Consider the following 19,012-nt stretch of genomic DNA (forward strand, 5'->3'; position numbering starts at 1 on the left):
TGCTTGTCTTGTTCATAGTTCTCAAAGGCTCATCATTTTCTGCCTTTATATTGCTCCACCTTTAATCAGAAATATTCATTTATATCAACATCTGTGGTGTGCCAGAGACGTTATCACACAAAGCCTGTTCTCTTTTGATACATATCCGTAAGATATATCTATTTTATATGTAAGATAATATAAGAAATACAATAGATGTACTGTAAGACATTTTGTTCTGTTTTCAACAACAGAATGAGTGTTCACATTCATCATTTTCTTCAACACAGATGCTGTGGCTTGGGAAAAGTAGGCGTCAGCAGGAGATAAAACTGGGACTCAACGTTAGAGGTTATTGCTTAACCTCTAAGTTTGAACTGCCCATACAACTGAGTTAGCTGTTAAGTAAAAGGTTTACATAAAGGTCTGGGTTCCTCTCTCAGTAAGTAGGGTTGAGTTTCCACAGTCACTGTTGTCCAGTTTAGGAGGTCAGGAAAATGGCTTGGCTGTGCTTCTTGGAGTGAAATTTCATTTAATGTTGGCTGGGATTCAAGCAAGCTTGTCCCCAGTGGTTGGCACTACCATTACAGGAAGAGTGCAAATTCCGATTTCAAGATAATTCAAGATAGCCTCAACAGAACGTGTCGGTGGAACAGACTTTACAAGTATACGTCCTCTTAAATGCATTAAGCCTCTTCTTCTCCATCAGGTGCTGCTGACTAACCAGGGTCATATTGATGCCACGTTCAGCCTTGTGCCCCCCAGCTCTGCCTTGGGTGCCTGCTTCTCTTTTAGCCCCAGTGAGGGCACAGTACCACCTGGAGGCTGTCAGGCTATGGAGGTGACTTTCTCCTCCAGCATCCTGGGAGCCTTCTATGAAGAGTTCTTCTTCTCCATCGAAGGAAATCCACAGGGCATCGCCATCATCTTCAGGTATTTGAGCCACTTCCTTAAAGAGTTTTATTCTGGATAAATTCATATAACATGTTTTGCCCAATGTGATTAATGCTTCTGCTGAAGCTATGAATAAGGAGGAAAGAGCAAAGCTGTGAATTCTTTGTGTCTGTTGAAACCTTCTTCATGATAAAGATTTAGAACTGAGCTCAGGAGTTAGTCCCTGTCCTGTGCACCATGGACGGTTAATGGTTTCTTTTCTCATTCACTGTAAAGTAAACCGTGACTGACTACCTTCATGTCTACCCTGGTGCATTACAGCTTCAATTTACAAGTGTATGATTGTGGAATTTGCTGAATTAATAGGTCCTCAACATATATTTCACAGGGGCTGTGTGATGGGACCCACATTTCATTTCAGTGTGCCAGAGCTTAACTTTGGAGATGTGTCCTTTGGTGAGTCCATACATTACCATCATGGAGAAAAGTTAGTACCTTAGAGTACTTTGTGGGTTCTAACGGTGCATTGAATGCAGATGTTAAATCAGCATCTAAATTATTTTATTTATATTACTTTATTGTATCTTTATACAAGGGAGTTTTTATTAGTTTTATTTCATTGTGGTGAATGAATATCAAAGTTTAACTGCTTCTGTCAGTTTCTTTGAGTCAACATTAACTTCATACAACAATAGAACACAATAGTGCACACTACAGAGGGGAATGTGAACTAAACTTAATGTTGCTAAACCTTCATTTGGCATTAAACTCAGAGTGGGCTTATTCAGTGCACTCACCAGTGAGGAGAAATTAGTCCAGGTTATGCAGTCTTTCCACCCATTTTCAATGTCTCTGTTTTGCAAGTGCTGTGAGTTGGGCTAGTGAGGTTAATTTAATCTGTGATGGGAATTAGTAATTGGCCAAAGATTTGAATACTTGCTTCATCCTTTTTTCACTTTTAAAGGATTTCCTCATACTCTGACCTGCTGCCTGAACAACACCTCTCTGGTGCCAATGACCTTTACTCTGCGTGTTCCTGGAGATGGAAGTGGGGAGGCCAGCATGACCAGTGCCAGTCAGGTCTCAGACATGAACAGGACGACCTGGGCCAACTTCAGCCAGGGGGACCGGCCCAGAGAGTTCACTGTGACCCCCAGCAACGGGACTGTCCGTGCCCAGGGACTGACTGACATTCAGGTGCAAAGATCTGCAGAAGCTGGCTCTCACCTCCAGTATGAAGAGCTTTAATGCTTTAAAGACTCCTTGGAAACTAAAGAATTTGTCCAAAAGTATATTTGCATAAAGAGTATGTGTTTAGGCCTTTGTGTAAGTTCTGCTACTCCATGTGCTTTTTGTTTTGGTTGTTGTTACTGTTACAGTAGTTTTGGAATGGAAGTGGCATTAAAAGAATGGAGGCACTTTCCAGGACAGGTTTGCATACAGCAAGCAGAGATGTAAGGGTGCACTACCGTTTAATCTTGAAACAGGGACAGCATCACCCTCTGCAGTTGAAAAAGTTAATTTATTATTGATCAGCGTCTGAAGTTGCCAAAAGCCTTTTGTTTTCGGCTTTTATCTGCTGCTCTAAAATAAATGACACCTAGACTTATGAAACCTTTAATCGTCATTACGTATTAATGAGCACTTGGAATATGATATCCATCACTCTTTAACTGACAGCTTCATAGGACACAGCATGTCACAAAAGCCCGCTGCTTCATTAGATATTTCTCCACCCCTCAACTGCTGTCTGTAAATATCCTACTCTGTTCACTTAAATGACAGCCAAATGTCACTGCTGAACTTTAATTTGGTCTTTCACATTACCTGAATATATATTAGGAGCTGAGTAAATAGTGTGCTACTGTGGATAGGAAATAAATCTGTAGAGTTGCCTAGAGGTTCTTGTAGGAATAACAAGTAGGTAAATGGAGTAGTCCTTACATGGTGCACATTGAGTTTACAGTGACAAGGGTCTTAACTTGGTGGAGTGAACAAATCATCCAGTAAATAGCTTTTATCTATTTGATATACTGCATCAATGGCTCCCTTCCCCCATTTTTTCAGCCTCAGTAGAATATAAGTTTGAACAGTGCTCTACTTTATCGCCTATCCCTTGTCCGTCCCCTGTCTGCTTCACCTTTCTTATAGGACTCATTATTAGAGCTGGAATCCCCCAAGCCCACTTAGTGCAGTAGTGACAGTGCTGTGTGGCGGTTGTCTCTGCAGGTGACCCTGTGCTCGAACACAGTGCAGTGCTATGAGCTGGCTCTGGTGGTGGATGTGCAGGGTGTTGGGGAGGAGGTCCTGGCTCTGCCAATCATTGCAAGGTAAGAGGACCAGCTTTGAATTATGCTCTCAGTAGGGGATGGCTGTGAGTGGCATGTAGCAATGTTTTTTATCTTAAGTGAATTAAAAGGAATATTATTGTCATATAATATATAGATTATGTTACTGTACTGTACTGACACCTGAAGAAGGCTCTACGGCCGAAACGTTGTTTTCTTTCTTCTCTTTTCAGCATGGAATAAACCTATTACTTGTTCCTTTGTAGATTATGTTAAGATTTTATTATAATTCTACTGTTGTTTTCAACACATTTCAGTCTTCAAATTGTACAAAGAAGCGCACAGATATCAGTACAGTGTGTTGAGGGAATAAGATGTATTTCCCTTCGCACTCTAATAGTGAAGAAACATATGTGGCAGGCTGCTATCCTTTGAGGGTTGTGTAATGTAGAGTAAACCCGTAACAGAGATTTTAACAGAGCAAAATAAATTCCAACTTCAGAACAACAAAGAAGTGGCTCATCTGACTGTTTTTTTCCTTTGCTTTGATTTATTATCCTCTAGGTGTGTTGTTCCTGCTTTGTGTTTGGAGACCCCAGTTTTGGACTTTCACAAATGCTTCCTGGGTTACCCCTATCAGAAGACAGCGAAGCTGATGAATGATAGTGACCTGCCAGCTTGCTATGGCTTACTTTCACAGGTCAGTTTGGGAAGACATGGGTCTATCCACTTTCGGTGATTACAGATCACTGAAAAAAATGTGACCTTTTGGGCTTCTGTTGTCATTACTGATTTTTGAGTTGCTTTAGCTTGGTGATTGGTTCTTCTTAATTGTTGAAGTGTCAATCTGAAGTTTCATATAAAGCAGTCTATTAAAGTTGATTTTTTTCCTTGCTACTCAGTATTTTTCTGACAGGCCCTGCCATTCTGATTAACATCACTGTCCATTCTGAATGAAAACACATGTCACATGCATACTGCCAAAACAGAGTGAAGACCTGCACCTGCAGCATGTTTCATCAGTAACTGTTGCACATTCCTTTCTGCAGGAGTATGAGGAGTTTCCTGCTCTGCTGTATTCCAGCCCTCATCCCCGTGGCATCCTCGAACCCCATTCCATGGTGGAGGTTCCACTTGTCCTTCAGGCAAAGGCCAAAGGCAGGCTTGAAACCGTGGCACTGATCACTGTGTTTGGCACTGAAGAGCCACCACTTGTGAGTTTTAATTAATTGAATGTACACTCGTATATCAGTAACACAGTATGTATAGTTGCCTGTTTGCATTTTTACATTTGAATGATCATTTCCCCATGCCATCAGTTGCCCTATATGTTCAATAAGACATAGGACTGTTTGCTCATTTTTTGATTGCACTTGTCCATACTGCGACACTAGTAACAAACTTGTCGACAGAACTCTTTATGATACAAATGAGTCTCTTAACTTGACGTAGCAGGACATGATGTATTTGATTATATATAGTTCTAAAGGCCATAGAATTCAGATTTTATAAAAAATCTAACACTATTCATTAAAAATAATAATGTATTCCATAGCACTTAACGTCTGATTATATCACTTTGTGAGCAGAACATCTGGCCTTGGATTAACCTTTAATATCTTTATGTAGCAGTTACACAGTTAACATTGTATTTTCCTGATGAAAGATAGACATTTTAAGCCTAAATAACCCATCTGCTTTTGTATCTCCTGTATTCAGTCACACTCTTCCTGTTTCCTCAGGGGCTGCGCTTGTCCTGTATTGGTGAAGGGCCAGTGGTTCACGTTAAAGTGACTGAAGTGGATTTCGGGAGCATCCCAGTTTTGACAGACATAACCAGGACACTGCAGCTGTCTAACCAGTCCCCAATCCCAGCGCGTTTCTTGGCACAAATGGTGGGTAATTTGTACTGCTGAGCCTCAGGGCATATTCTTTACCAAAGAAATGTGAAAAAGCTCTTGCAGTCTTTCATTTCTCTAGGGACTAATGCAATTCAGACAGTTTTTTTTTCTGTTTTCTCCATCATGCAATACCTGCTGTAATTCTCAATGCTAATTTTTATTAATTTAGTCTAATTGGCTGTTCAATTAATTAGTTCAGTCATTCCTTGTTTGGTTCATTCATCACTTAATTAGATGTTCTGGCCAAAAGCAGCCCTGATTTAGGCTGGTCATGTTAGTCAGAGCAGGCAGGGTGATTCTGACATGTGGCAGAAGAAGCTCTTGCAAACAAGGGAATTACAGTCCTGACCTACCCTTTGCTTGACATCTAGAGAAAAAAAATCATCCTAGCCTTGAATTGTTTTTCTTGAATCTTTACTTTCTGCAAAAACTATGGGAGCTAAGTTGGTCCCTCTGTCAAACTGGATCCATGGTAGGCAGACAGATGATTATCAGATTGTAATGTGGAGTGAGTCATACGCTAGCCCTGTAACAACTAGGCCACCCCCCTTTAACTTTAAAATCACTGCCATCTAGCTATTGAAAGGCATAGATGGTAGTTTATTTTGATTTCTATAACGTATTTAGCACAGGCATTTCTACATTAAGCAAAAATTTGTTAGACAGCTTGGTGCTCATTCTCAGTGTTAATCATGAATTCTGTTATGGATTAAAATGAGTTTCATTCCACAAGACATTTTTTGTCGAACTCCAGGTACTTTATGCAACCCCACTCCCTTCCAGTGCTCATTTTAATTTAGACTTTTATTGAAAAGCTGTGCTTTATGTTCTAGGAGCCAATCTACTTATGTAATTTATGTGCAGAGATTCGGAAGACTTACTGTGCCCCAACCCTGTTGAGCAGCTTCTATTATACCTGGAAATATTATAAATGCAGCATTCGAGCCGCGATCGGAATAGAGTGTTGAAGGCATTTGCATTTAAAACAGACCTAGTGGCAGTGAGTGATTTATGTGTTTGGGGACAGATCAGTCTCTCCTAGAGATACCATCTAAGAAGTTAGTGGGGACAAAGAATGGTTTGGTATATATTTAGCATTGCTTTTCTCTATCAGAAAACTAGAGCAATGTGATCTTTCATAGTCTGAGGACAAGACAGTGATAGGCATCAGGGAACCTAGAGGCCTTGATTTTGTCTGTCCTGCAACAGGCAAGCTTTCTTTTCTTTTTTTAGCTAGCACTGGGTTTCACTAAGGCAACAGTAAGCACATAACATAAAAAACATCTACAGTACATGTACAGTACATGGTAAATAGGTGGCTTTATAAAATCTGAACTTCTTTGATAAGAACCCTAAAAATGGTTGCAAATGAAAGAATGCCATTATGCCATTAATCTTACTTTTGGTTGATGGTCTCCACCATCTTGAATGGTCCTAAACTTTAGTTTCCACTTCTGTTAAACTGTTGTGCCTGGTTTCACACAAAAAAATCTAAACTATTGTTTTTATTTGTATTCTATGAAAACTGTCGAAAAATGTTTTGTAGCTTTAGGTAAAAAAAAAATTTACAATAGTTTTTTTTTCCATCTTTACACCTCTTTGATCTGATGCAGTTCAAAGCAATTGATGGGATTAAGTCATTTCAGTGCATGTCTGATCCGATTATTGATATTTCAGTTCGCATACTGCTTGCTCAGATATCGTCTTCAGGGTAGGTTCCCTAGAGCTGTGTTACTAAAGCCATTTCCATATGTGCAGCACAGCGCTTTTTCCCTTGATGACCCTGTACTACTAATTTTCCCTCTCAAGACTCTTCAGAGATTGAAAATGTGATCTATGACACTGTTAAAATAAAGATCTATTACTGCGGAACGAATGAAACCACCCACAGCTGCAATTCCGTTTTATATCACCCCCCAACCACTACCATTACAATTCTGATGCTAATTCATTGAAGAATAATCTCTGATCCTCCTGTGGTGAGGCAGTTTGGGTGATATCTATCTGAGTGCCTGAAGAGAAACAGATTTTAGCTTTGCATTCGTAATGAAAGAGTCTCAGGGGCAGAGCTGTGCTTCCTTCGCCCCACTCTCCCCTGAGCAATAGTGAGCATTCTTCCTCTTATTTCACAGAGATGCTTCAGTGCATCTGGCTTACTTTTCTGCGGCCTGTTATTTAAACTTTTTCAAGAAATTGCTTTTATTTCTGACTTTGTTCTTGCTATGCTTCAGTCTTTTTCCTTTTACTGCTCTCCTCGGTTCTCTGTGTTGGATGAAATTCTCTGAAGTGAGCTGGAATCGCTGAAGTGGTACCCCATGTAAACCGCCAACTTTATGTCTGCTCTCTGGTAAAATGTATAGAAACACATGTCTACAAAAGAGACCATTTTAGGTCATATTGATGATATATGACAAAGGAGGGCAATTCATGTCACTGTTGTCCTTTTGTAAAGCACATTTCAGCATCTTCAAACAAATCATGATGTGAGATTCAAACATCTCTACCCTCTCTTAGAGGATTGCTCTTGTTCTAGAGATGTTCAATGCGTGCTGTGGGATTTCTTGTAAAAATCACAAAATGGGTGTGAGGAGGATGCTCCTTAAAGCGGTAGAGTAAAGCAGAAATAAAAATCAGTATGTTACCCTACATAAATGTATAGAGGTGACCATTTTAAAAAGAGGGCATATGCAGCATTTTTTTAAAGGTGAGCTCAGGATGTTTATTTGTTTGTTACTGTAATAGAATCAGTATCTTTATTCAGCGGTGCAGAATGTGGAAGTGTAAGAACAGATATTTCTGGCACACAAGAGCTGAGGGAGATTGCCGAAACAGGTTGGGGAGTGGAGGCCGACAGAGACTGATGAAAGATAAGGCTGGTCCCTGACTGTACGCGAGCTCACGACTAATCTGAGCAAGGTGGCTGTGCTGCCACACGGGGTTTTCTGATAGGGGGGTTTCAGATCTCTGCCAGTAGTCTGATGCATGGCTAGATAGACTTGGAGCTGGCAGGCGGAGCGGGTTAGAGACAGACGGAAATATTCTCCCGCAGGATTCTGGCTGAGTGTCCTTCTGAAACACTGGCTTGTTGTGCAGAGAGCACTGCCCTGGTCTGAAGGTGCTCAATGGCAGAGCACTGGATCAGTGGCAGATCAGAGTTTAAATATTCTGTTCTGAAGGCATTAGCACCTGTTATTTTGGGGCAGGTGGATGGGACAAGTAGCCCAAGCGAGTCCTGTAGAATCACTGAAGAAACTTTTTATGCCCGGACGAGCCACAGCTCACAGTCCTCAGTCTCCATGGAAACAGAGCACATCTGCAGGAGGAGTTGAACACCTTTCAGAGCTGTGAGCTTTGGCTCGCCTGGGCATAAACATTTTCTACAGTGACAATAAAGGAAGAAAAGACTGAAATTTAACTGAGGTGGGAAATGAGAAAATGAAGCAGGCCAAGGTGTATGAAGATATGAGTAGTTTTGGCAGGAGAGAGTGAAAGTTTGCATCTGTTGTTTCCTAAATGCCTTAAAGGCACCTGTATAGAAACTCTAGCTTATGCAATTAGTACATCATTTTGTAGCCTGCTTAATTTGATACTGAGTCAAAATGGTAAAATATGTTATTAATCAGCAGAGCGTTGCAGTGACAACAGCTCAGTGATTTTTGTGTTTTTGTGTTTTTGTGTTTTTGTGTTTTTGTGTTTTTGTGATTCTTGTGATTCTTGTGATTTTTGTGATCTTGCAGAAAAGACATTTCATTGCCAACAACTACTGCTGCATGATGTATTGTTGTGCATTTGATAAATAAACTTTGATTTGATTTGAATTAGAGTACCACAGTGTTCAACAGTTTATTTTCAAGTCTTTTTCTCCAGGTAGGATTTCCCTATCTTATTAAGCTGAAGGAAATCAGAGTAGTTGAGGTATTGTTTTTAATAGTAATGCCCTTTATTTAACGCCATGTATAGCATTGTCCATGAGTATGAAAATGAAGTAGAATAGCATTGCTTAGGTGTGATGAAGTATTTGTATCTGACACAGTTACAGTATGTTTAGTTTCTGAGTGCAATATTATATCCTCAACAGGATTAAAAGAGGTAGAAGACCATAACACACCAAAGAACAATGTTTTGTTTTTGTTTTCATATGCAGAGAGAACAAGTTGATCCAAGTGGATTTTATTGTTATTAAAACAATTATTAGTTTTACAATAGGATTTGCAGGAGGAAATGCAGTAGTTGATTTCTGAATGTTATTGAAACATTTATAAAAAAGGCAGTAGTAATTCAGTACTGATAGTGCAGGATATATTAATGCCTCAACCAGGTTTTAGTTTTATTGAATTACTTTGTGTAGAGTTTTTTCAAACTGTTTTCTTTTCTGTTCTGTACCAATCCAGTGACATTACAGGATACTCTACAGCACAGACTTGTTAATACTGTATCACACTGTTTCCTCTTCCCCATTAATTAGTTATCTACTGTACATGTGCATCTGTAGTGAGAATATTACCCTAGAGGGTAAAACTGTAAATGCAAAAAAGATTAAAACTAGCTATTGTTCTGGATGTAATCTACTGTAAGAACAAATGTTTGTATAGATACATGAAAAGCTGGGCTTATGATTATGACTTAGACTGGTTGCTATATATGTTGTGTGGTAGGGAATAGGTACTATTCTCTATGGCCAGTTGAATAACTTACATTTTTGTGTTGGAATAACAGAACCTGTTAATACCGGTTTAATGTGTTTATCACTTCTGAGCTCAATGTTATAAATAAATATGCATTTTCATATTTGTGTTTGTTACAAAGATTGAATAGCATTAACAGACTGCATTCTCTATCAAGGCTCTTCTAATTTCCACTGGGATATCCATTCCTCCTGGATATGAAAAGGATGGGAAGTAATAAGCAATAAACAAGACTGACTTTAAATAGAAACCTTAATTATCAACTTTTTAACCCTTCGTAATGTTTGAAAAACATTGCTTAATTCTTTGGCTTTGTTTGTTTTGCTTAGTAAGGCGCTCTTTTTTCCCAGCGTTTATAGCCTTGTTAGTATTGTGGAGGATATTAATAATTCTGCACTAATTAGTCATGTTAATGGTGTTTTATTTCCTTGTGGAAGTTTGCTGATTAAATGATGTAAATCTTTTGAGGAATTGATGAAGGATAGCGTACAGTATAACCTCCCTTATTTCCAAGCTTGCTTTGAGCTAGGAAGTGTGTTTTGTGAGCTGAAAGAGCTACTGTAACAACACACAAGCAGATGCTCTAAGTGGATTTGGAACGCTTTTCCTCCTTTCTCTTTACTCATGGGAAATGTTCAGATGTGTTCTTGAACACTTTTAATTACTGTACGTCTTGGCAAAGTGAGTCCTGCACTGGTTTAGAGGCCTCTTTCGCTGGCTCTGTGTGCACATGAGGGAAAGAGGGAGAGTTTAGCTCATGGTACCAGATCAGTGCAGTAGGTCTCCTTTTACTCATGGACAACATTCTAATGAGGCAATCTCACAGAGTATAATATTGTACATACACTATAGAAATAGTCATATTTCTGATTGCAACATTCCAATATTTCAGAGTGTTATTAGCGCTGCTGCCTCACAGCTCTTGTACTGGATCCTGCCTGGGACACAGTGTGCAGAATTTGGGTGTCCTGCCTCACTAAGACATCTTACCCAGTGTGATTGGCTTATCAAAGACTCTTTCTCTGTTGTGCATTTGAGCTCTTAGTCCAGCCTTGTGTTCTGTGCATGCTGGGATAGACTAGATTCTGGGATACCTTGACCCTAACCAGCATGCTTTCTGACCTTTCAAGGCTAAAAATACAAACCTTATGTACCCCACAAATACCCCTTTTTTATTCTAAAATCAGGGTTAATGTTTTTTTTATTGTATCTGAGCAGGAGAAAATATGGCACTGAAACATGTAGCTCCATTGTGTTTCAGTGACCCCTGTCGTAATTTACCTGATGTTGTTTTAACACTGACTTGTCCTCAGGACAGTACAGTATGTTAACTATGAAACATCACCTTTACTTATTTGGTAGTTTGGTAGTTTATTATCCTTGTGAAGAAAGGGCTTATATTCTTCACATACACAAAGAAACAAACCAAAGGTACTATTGATTAATTTCATATGTAAAGGCTACTTTGAGCAACAAGGAAAGTTATTTTAAGTATTTTTTAATTGTATACTTTTCTGTACACGGTTAAGTTATTGTAAGTGGCCAAAAGACTGCTTATTCATAGACTTACACCTGGGGCACTAATAGTCATATTTCTTATTGCATTTTACACCTTTGGGTTCCCACCAGGGAACTCATTGCTTTTATATTTCTGTTTCCCTAAACTCCAAAAATAAAATTGCAGAAAAAAGAGAATTACATCTCTTATTGGAAATATGCATTTTTTAGAAGGCAACATAATTACCACTGTTCATGCTTCTAACTGCTTGTTTAGGAAACCCAATTAAAAGTTATTTAGAAAACATCAAATAGGGTATTGCAGTATGGAACGTGATTCTAAACTTTGCTTGAACACATACAGTAACTAGGGAAACTCATAACTATGTATGAATGGCACACAAAATAATCAGTGCTTTTTTGAATGAGAAACAAGTGTTAATTACTGTGCATTACATCAAAGATGCATCTTTGATGTAATGTACAATATGTGTGAAAAACATTCCCTTATCCCTTGTCCTGGTTATCTGGAAAAGCATTGTTTCTGTTGTAGTAGGTAGTGGTAGTGGGGTTTTAATTGGCAGGTGCCTGTTACACCCAGGGTAATTATTTCACTGAGGCAAGGAACTCTGGAAACCTCAGCCTTGGCTCTGTGGGATCACATTTCCCATGGATTTGGAGGTCCACAGCGTTTGATGATATAATTCAGGTTAATGTCTACTGACCCTATTGATCACTGTGAGAAAGGGTGCAGAGAGCTGAGGATTAACAGTGGGCTGAAAAATAATCATGTCAGTGGGAGCGCAGGTGGCTTCCATGATGAAGAGGAAATCAACCAGGGTCAAAGCTGTTCCCTCCTGGTGATGATGAGCTAAACTGACAACATATTTAACTCTTTGTCTCTTTGTGACTTGTTTTTCAATAATTCTGTCTGCAGTTCTGAAGTTTCTTTCAAAGTCAGGCTTTGAAACGTCTAGATTCTACTTAGGTTCCATTTTTGTGATGTGAATTTCATTCTCTCTCTTTAAGTGACCAAGCTTTGCCCACAGCTTATTTACATTGTTTCAGTCAATCTCATGATCTTAATGTGACTGAGATATTATTCTGGAAACTGCGTATCACTTGTACTGTATGTCTGTGTTTCACTTTTCACTTCATCCAATTATCTGTATCTGGACTGTAGTTGCATAAAGAGAGACATTTATTAAAGATTTGGCTGAACATTTGGAAGAATTCAACCTTTTCAGTTTAATTTGCTGAAAATTTGAAGGAGCCTTGAGACTTCTAAATCACATAAACTGTTTTATGAGGCTGGTCACAACACCTAATTTCAGGATTTGCAAATGTGGTCAAGTCTGTTGATAAGGCCAGGAGTGAAGACAGCAGGCAGAGATGCCTGGAGAATATTAAAAGCGTAGGATGTCTATTCTAAAGAATTAAAAGAAGAAAGACAGTAATTCAAAGAGCTCAAAGCCATGTGGAGCTAAAACCAACCTCTGTGTAGGCGACATTTACATTTAATCAACAGCAATGTCAGAAAGGGAAGAATAATCTATTTTTTAATCAGTTAACGTGTTCTGAATAATAATATTTTTTTTAATTTATGCACTTGAAATATTTAATCTGAAAAGCCACTGTGTCATTAAATTCCATTACTTCTTAGCAGGGGTGCAGTAAAAACATCCTTTTCCACAAATTACATTCAACTGACTTGTTTTACCTGGGCTTTTCACTGTTACTCAAAAACATCACCATACTTATCAGGATTCCATTGAAAGGATGCTGATCCAGTTATGTATGTTGTTTATATTGCAAAATGGATCAGAGATTTTTCCAGGTACAGTAAAACTGTAAGAAATTAAAGATACATTTGGGATTCATTACTCTGTTGATAGTGTTGTGACATGCATGGACAATTAAAAAGCATAATTTAATATAGCTATCTCTGAATTACGGGGCTGCTGGACCTATTCAAATACTGTCAATACCTTGTTCTTTACTAAAGAATTATGCTCCCTGCTCAAATAGTACAGCAGATCATCATAATGCCACCATGTTCATTATATTAATAAAGGATGCTAGATCTTTCCCATCTTTCCCCTCTTATACTCACTGCTGACCCTCAGGAAAAAAACACTTTCTGGATCATATTCCTGCAAGTTCTCCTGTTCTAATTGAGGTAGAGGGGAATTTCTCATACTCAAAAGGAAGAAAGAAACATTTGCTTTAAGCACTCTCTCATCCCTTTGATGAGATGTTAAGTAATCCTAAGGATGTATTCTACCAAAGCTACAATGGGCATAATACAGCAGGGAAGGACATCACCCGTATTATTATTTATCATTTTTATTATTATTTCAAAACCAGCACTCACACATTTTTCTGCTGCGATTCTGATATAATGAGTCTTGGTGAAAGGAATTATTTGTCTTAGTACAGACTAACTGGATCAGTGATTTTTTTTCAGGAAATGTCTACAGTGCATTCTCGTAATGATCAGGTCATTTACATATCTCAGTTGTGTGTTCAATGTTCAGTAGTTTGCTTCTGTGCCCTGTGGCACCAGTGTTCAATATATCCTCAGTTTAGCATTGAAAAAATAATCAACTCAAAATAAAAAGAAAAAGGAGGTAATTTTCTTGGTTTTTATTTCAATGTGTTCTAAGAATCAGGAACAGCCATTGGGATCAGATAAGAACATGTATCTGATATTGCTCCCTTTCCCTGTCTGTTTCTCCCAATCAATAGGTGTTTGCTGTGTCTAGTGTTTGAATAAACATCTGTCCAGGAAAGCAAATATGGGCATATCCCTCTAAAGAATATTTGTTAAAATGTAATACTTGTTAAGATAAAAGAACAAGATAAAACCTTGGCTTAGCAGCAGTGCAGAAGAGACGTGTCTGGTCTGCTGCCAGCCTGCCTCTGCTGTCTGGGTAGATAGCAGGTCTGAAGAGAGCTCTCTGCAAGCTGTGTCCAGCAGACTGGTTAGTGCCATTTGTTCAGGATAAGGTTATTCTGAACTCTTCCAGGGGTTGTTATCTGAAATGACATTAGAAATCAGGAAAAACAGTGTGTAGGATTTAATTTTTTTTCAGCTTTTTGAAATGTCAGGAGATAACTGCATTGGTCCAGTGGAGTTTCTCTGTGTAAAACCAATACCACACCCTATTTCTAAACATACTGGCACCGCAGAAACATGGCAGTGTCCTGGTACACTGGTGTGAAATTGTCCAGGACCTGCCTCTTCTGTTGTGTATGCCAAATCAAGATATCTCATTGAAGATCTCATTGTCTGGTTCTGATCTAGAGGGAATTAACCATATTAAAATGATTTACGTTTTCTAAGGTGAGTCAGTTGCTTTTTATTTTGAATAACAGATAACGCATAGTTCTAATTTCCCATGAATTCTGCAGTCTTACCCACTGGGCGAGCTGTTGTAATTGATGCTGCCAAATGTGCTGCAGGTGCGTAATAAGTCCCAGTGGCGCCCAGAACCAAGTGAAGGAGAGGTGCCAGCCGAGGGGGTGATGGAGATCAGGCTGGTGGCGCACCTAGATGACACGGTGTGCTTCCAGGATAAGCTTCACCTGGCCATTGAGAACAGCCAGACCCACTCAATCCCAGTCTCTGCCATGGGCACTGGCACAACCATTGTGACCGACAGACCCTTTGCCCCTGCTCTCAACATGGGGGCCCACTTCAGGTGGGTTTCTGACATATTTGTGCCCTTTTGTCTAAATACCACCTGTTTTGGATGCCCCGCTTGGATGTGTTTGTAACAGTTAATTTATTAATGTGTGTAAACTTGTTGTCACTCTTTGCAGCAAGCTGGTATTGCTGCAGCTCTTCAGGGATTCAGAGTTACTGAATCTTATGCTGTACATTCTGAATTCTCATAAAACAGGTAGTTACCACATAAGGCAAAAAAAGAAGTGCAGAATTTAGATATAGCATGTCTTTCCAAAGTGGGTTTCAATTCAGGCCATTTAGTCTCAGGAGTTCCTGCAGCTGCTGTTTCTGTGCTCTGTAGAGAATTCATCTGAAAGCCCTCCTACTGCTCCTCTTCCTCAGCTCTGGGCCCTGTCGGTACCACTTCCGGATCACCAACCGCGGCCGGCGCCCTCACCAGCTCTACTGGATGACAGAGGGGTTCCCCCAGTTCCGTCGGCGACCCCCGCCTTTCCAAAGCAGCTCCAAGGACAACAGGCACAGGAACCCAGTACCTGTTCTGGACCAGGACACTCCTGTCTTTACACTGCATCCCCTGAGGGCAGAGCTACAGCCAGGGCAGACTGTAGACATGCTGCTGGAAGGTTCAACTGACGTGCCCAAGGTACAGTATTCCTCCACACAATTGCCACAATTACCTTGGTTAAGACCTTACTGCATTTTTATTTTTATCAAATTGTAACATTACTTTTTGTTTGAATGCACAATTTTTAAACAAAACAGTTGAAAACGAGCTTTGGCATTTTTGTTAAGAATTATATTCTGAGGTTTGTGGGAAGTGCATTTAGGAAGCTTTAAGAAGCAATATTAACAGACTGACCACATTAGGCAGCACGAGATCTATAATTGCTTACAATTCTGCACTGCTTTTCATATCAGAGGATCCAGAAGTGTTTCAGATACAGTAAGATCCACTGCATCTACCACTGAAATGTAGCGAACACCTGTGTAACAAGTGCTGTCTTTATAAGATAACACCTTACTAATTAACAGATCCAGTGGAGAGCAGGAATTGATATCAACAATTGAATTGAGGAGTTTCTTCTAGCCCAGTAGGGAATTGAGCAAGATACCGCTAAACATCTGGAGCTTCTGGAGCTTCTGTAACTGTGCCATAGGATCTGTAATGGCATCTTGATCAGATGACTGTCTCCACACTGGGCCATTGAAATAGAAATTGTGGTCCAGGGGGAGGACCTACTGATGTACCAACATCTCTTACAGCAACATGGTTTTCCCTTGGAGGTCTCCCACCACAGTCCTGACCAGGACCAGCCTTGCTTAGCTTCTAAAATCTAATGGGACAAGATGATAAAGCTTTTAATAAAGTGCTTGTTTATGAGCACAATTCACTGGTGATTTCAGTATAAGATATAAATAAAGTATCAGGAAATAAATAATGCATGCATAAGGTTTACTATTACAATTTGAAAAAAGGGTAGAAGAAAATTCATAGCTTTATTGACCATTAAAGACCTAATCATAATGGCCAATAGGAGGGCTGATTCCTTTCGGGTTTGTGTGGGTATAGTATAGTAAGAATGATTGCATAGCCAGTCATATACTTACTATACATGTATGCTAAGAAGCATAATCATGATGCTTTCACAGTATTGTATACTCTTAATGAAACTTCATGGTGTATAGTGAACATTGGAACTAACACACATGATGCACACAATGATTTAAATAGTTCAGGTGGGGAGCTGCGTCTGCATGCATAGGGTGCAAAGGAACAAGTAATAGGTTTATTCCATGCTGAAAAGAGAAGAAAGAAAACACAACGTTTCAGCCGTGGAGCTCACACCTGAAGAAAGCTCCACGGCCGAAATGTTGTGTTTTCTTTCTTCTCTTTTCAGGATGATTTAAATATGCGGTATATGTATTACTATTATTATAACACAGTCAATGCAAAATGTAAATACGATTATCCTAAAAAGGGGATATTTGCGTCACTCTTACATTCCTGTTGTCTTAGCAGTGCCCTTAATTTTACCCCAGGTGGTGAGGGAGAGACTGATTTGCCAGGCCATCATTGGCAAGCAGAGTGGGAAAGAGCGCATCATGACTGTGGATGTGACATGCGAGTTCATTGCACCTGTGCTGGATATTTCAAGCAAGCAACTGAGCTTCTATGTGGAGAAGGTACAGTATGTGATGACCTGCAGTGATCTCTAACAATGTTTTGTAGTTTTTTTGTGAAGAAAGAGTTCAAAAAGAAACGAATAATATCAACAATCACAGTTCACATACAGTATATCAACATGAAACCATCAGAACCAGTGCTGAGCCAAACCCCAGCTGTTTTGTAACCCCTGCTGCTCAAATCATCCACAAGTCTTTGCACGGGTAAACCAGTACAGGCTATTTGATAGTGTTCATTTTTTCATTTAAAAAAAAATGATTTGATGGCTTAATTTAAACTTGGAAGGCATGTAGTGTATGATTGTGAGCCGGGTTACAATAAAAGCTGAGGCAGTCAGTCGAGCAAATTCATTCTAGGCAACTACTGTATAATGTGACATATAGGCCATTATATGTGTAACACAAATCTTGTAGTTGCTCCTGCATTCTCTATGTATTATAGGGAAACCTAATAAAAACCAGCTGCATTAGATTCCTTTCTTGTAGTCATGTGCAAATGCCTGCACTTATTCCTTCCTCAGAGTGAGCCTAAGCAGCCCCCTAGTGGTATGGACAACTCTGAGAGACAGCTGCTCTGTTACACTTTAACTCCAAACATTAATATGTGAGGAACTGTTGTTCCTGTGCATATGACACTGTCATCGTGGCCTCCATTTTGGTCTCACAATTCAGAACTACCTCTGCTGCCCCAGGTTTTGTGGATAATTTGCAGAAATTCTCAAACAGTGAAAGCGGCCCCTGATTCGCACTTGGCTGGGTGCTGTTTTAATTTTTTTCTTCCATAGCAAGTTGCCACTTTATTTATGAAATAAGGCATCTTATTCAATTAGCTCACAAAACATTGTTTTGCCAATTAACTGTAATCTTTATGGCTACTATTGTCTATAACTACTAATTGTTATGATTACTAATGTCCACCTGACCATAACTGATTAGACCATTGTCTTGGGAACCTCTGCTCTAATTGACCTTAACCTTGGGAGGTTTCATCGCACCCAGACCTCTGGCAGAATTATGTCTATGCATGTCATTATGTCTTGCATGTCTTGTTCTGCACTGGGTTATCGTATGCATCCCCAGTTGTGCCCTGTAAAACTGTCATATCTGCTCCTCTTTAAAAAATGCACGGCCAATTAACTTCAAAGTAGACAGGTATTGTTTTAATGACTTCTATGATTAGCCTCTCTCAAAACGGAGAGCTGAGCTCAGTTTTGATCTTGAATCTTCAAACTTGTTGTAGGAACAGCTGCATTGATCGACTTGGAACTTTGTGGGTTCCATCACAATAAAACCTGCTCAGGTAGCACTTTTTATGCCCACATAGGGTTTCCTGCCCCTGCTTGACAAAACACACCCTATACAGCTAATTGCTCTTGAAAACTGCTTGCGCAATGAGCTGCAGACTTGGTACAGTAGGTATTGGTCTAGTGTCTCCTTTGAAGCCTTCAAAGAAAGTATGCTTGTGGTTTTTGTTTTTAATTATTTCTATCAGATTGGAATAAAATGGAAAAATAAATTGGCATTTCATCCTGTTGTGCAGGAACTACTGTACAAATAACATTTTTTTCTGTTTGGACAATCATTTAATGACTGTTTTAAAAACTAATTATTGTAGGTGCATGCATACAGCACTTGCATTCAGAAATACAGTACAGGTATGTGGTAAACGCTTTTGTTATTATTTAATTAACATGCTTTTAAGTCCTGCAAAATTTCACATGATGCCTAAGACCTGTAAAAAACACAACAGCTTCACAGCATTATCAAACACCGAAGGAAATGTGGCCCTCCTATTGTCTGCTTATGCGCTCCTGTCACTACTGTTTTATGCCCTTGATCTCACAGAGGAAATCGGCAATTACAATTTTCCCTGCTGGAATTCTGAACATTTCA

At 39.4% G+C, this 19,012-nt stretch overlaps 1 protein-coding gene across 1 annotated transcript in view; it reads left to right on the forward strand.

Annotated features, from left to right (window-relative positions):
- The window catches only part of hydin (HYDIN axonemal central pair apparatus protein), a 90,326-nt gene that overhangs the window by 27,337 nt on the left and 43,977 nt on the right, over window positions 1-19,012 (forward strand). Inside the window, exons 11-20 of the mRNA XM_088938762.1 lie at window positions 689-912; window positions 1,262-1,329; window positions 1,838-2,070; window positions 3,103-3,203; window positions 3,726-3,861; window positions 4,211-4,375; window positions 4,904-5,056; window positions 14,710-14,948; window positions 15,317-15,578; window positions 16,976-17,119. Of these exons, the coding sequence (XP_088794888.1) occupies window positions 689-912; window positions 1,262-1,329; window positions 1,838-2,070; window positions 3,103-3,203; window positions 3,726-3,861; window positions 4,211-4,375; window positions 4,904-5,056; window positions 14,710-14,948; window positions 15,317-15,578; window positions 16,976-17,119 (1,725 nt within the window). The remainder of the gene's footprint in view (window positions 1-688; window positions 913-1,261; window positions 1,330-1,837; window positions 2,071-3,102; window positions 3,204-3,725; window positions 3,862-4,210; window positions 4,376-4,903; window positions 5,057-14,709; window positions 14,949-15,316; window positions 15,579-16,975; window positions 17,120-19,012) is intronic.

Source organism: Atractosteus spatula, chromosome 21 (assembly GCF_055471065.1).
Source record: "Atractosteus spatula isolate fAtrSpa1 chromosome 21, fAtrSpa1.hap1, whole genome shotgun sequence".
Classification (NCBI taxonomy): Eukaryota; Metazoa; Chordata; class Actinopteri; order Semionotiformes; family Lepisosteidae; genus Atractosteus; species Atractosteus spatula.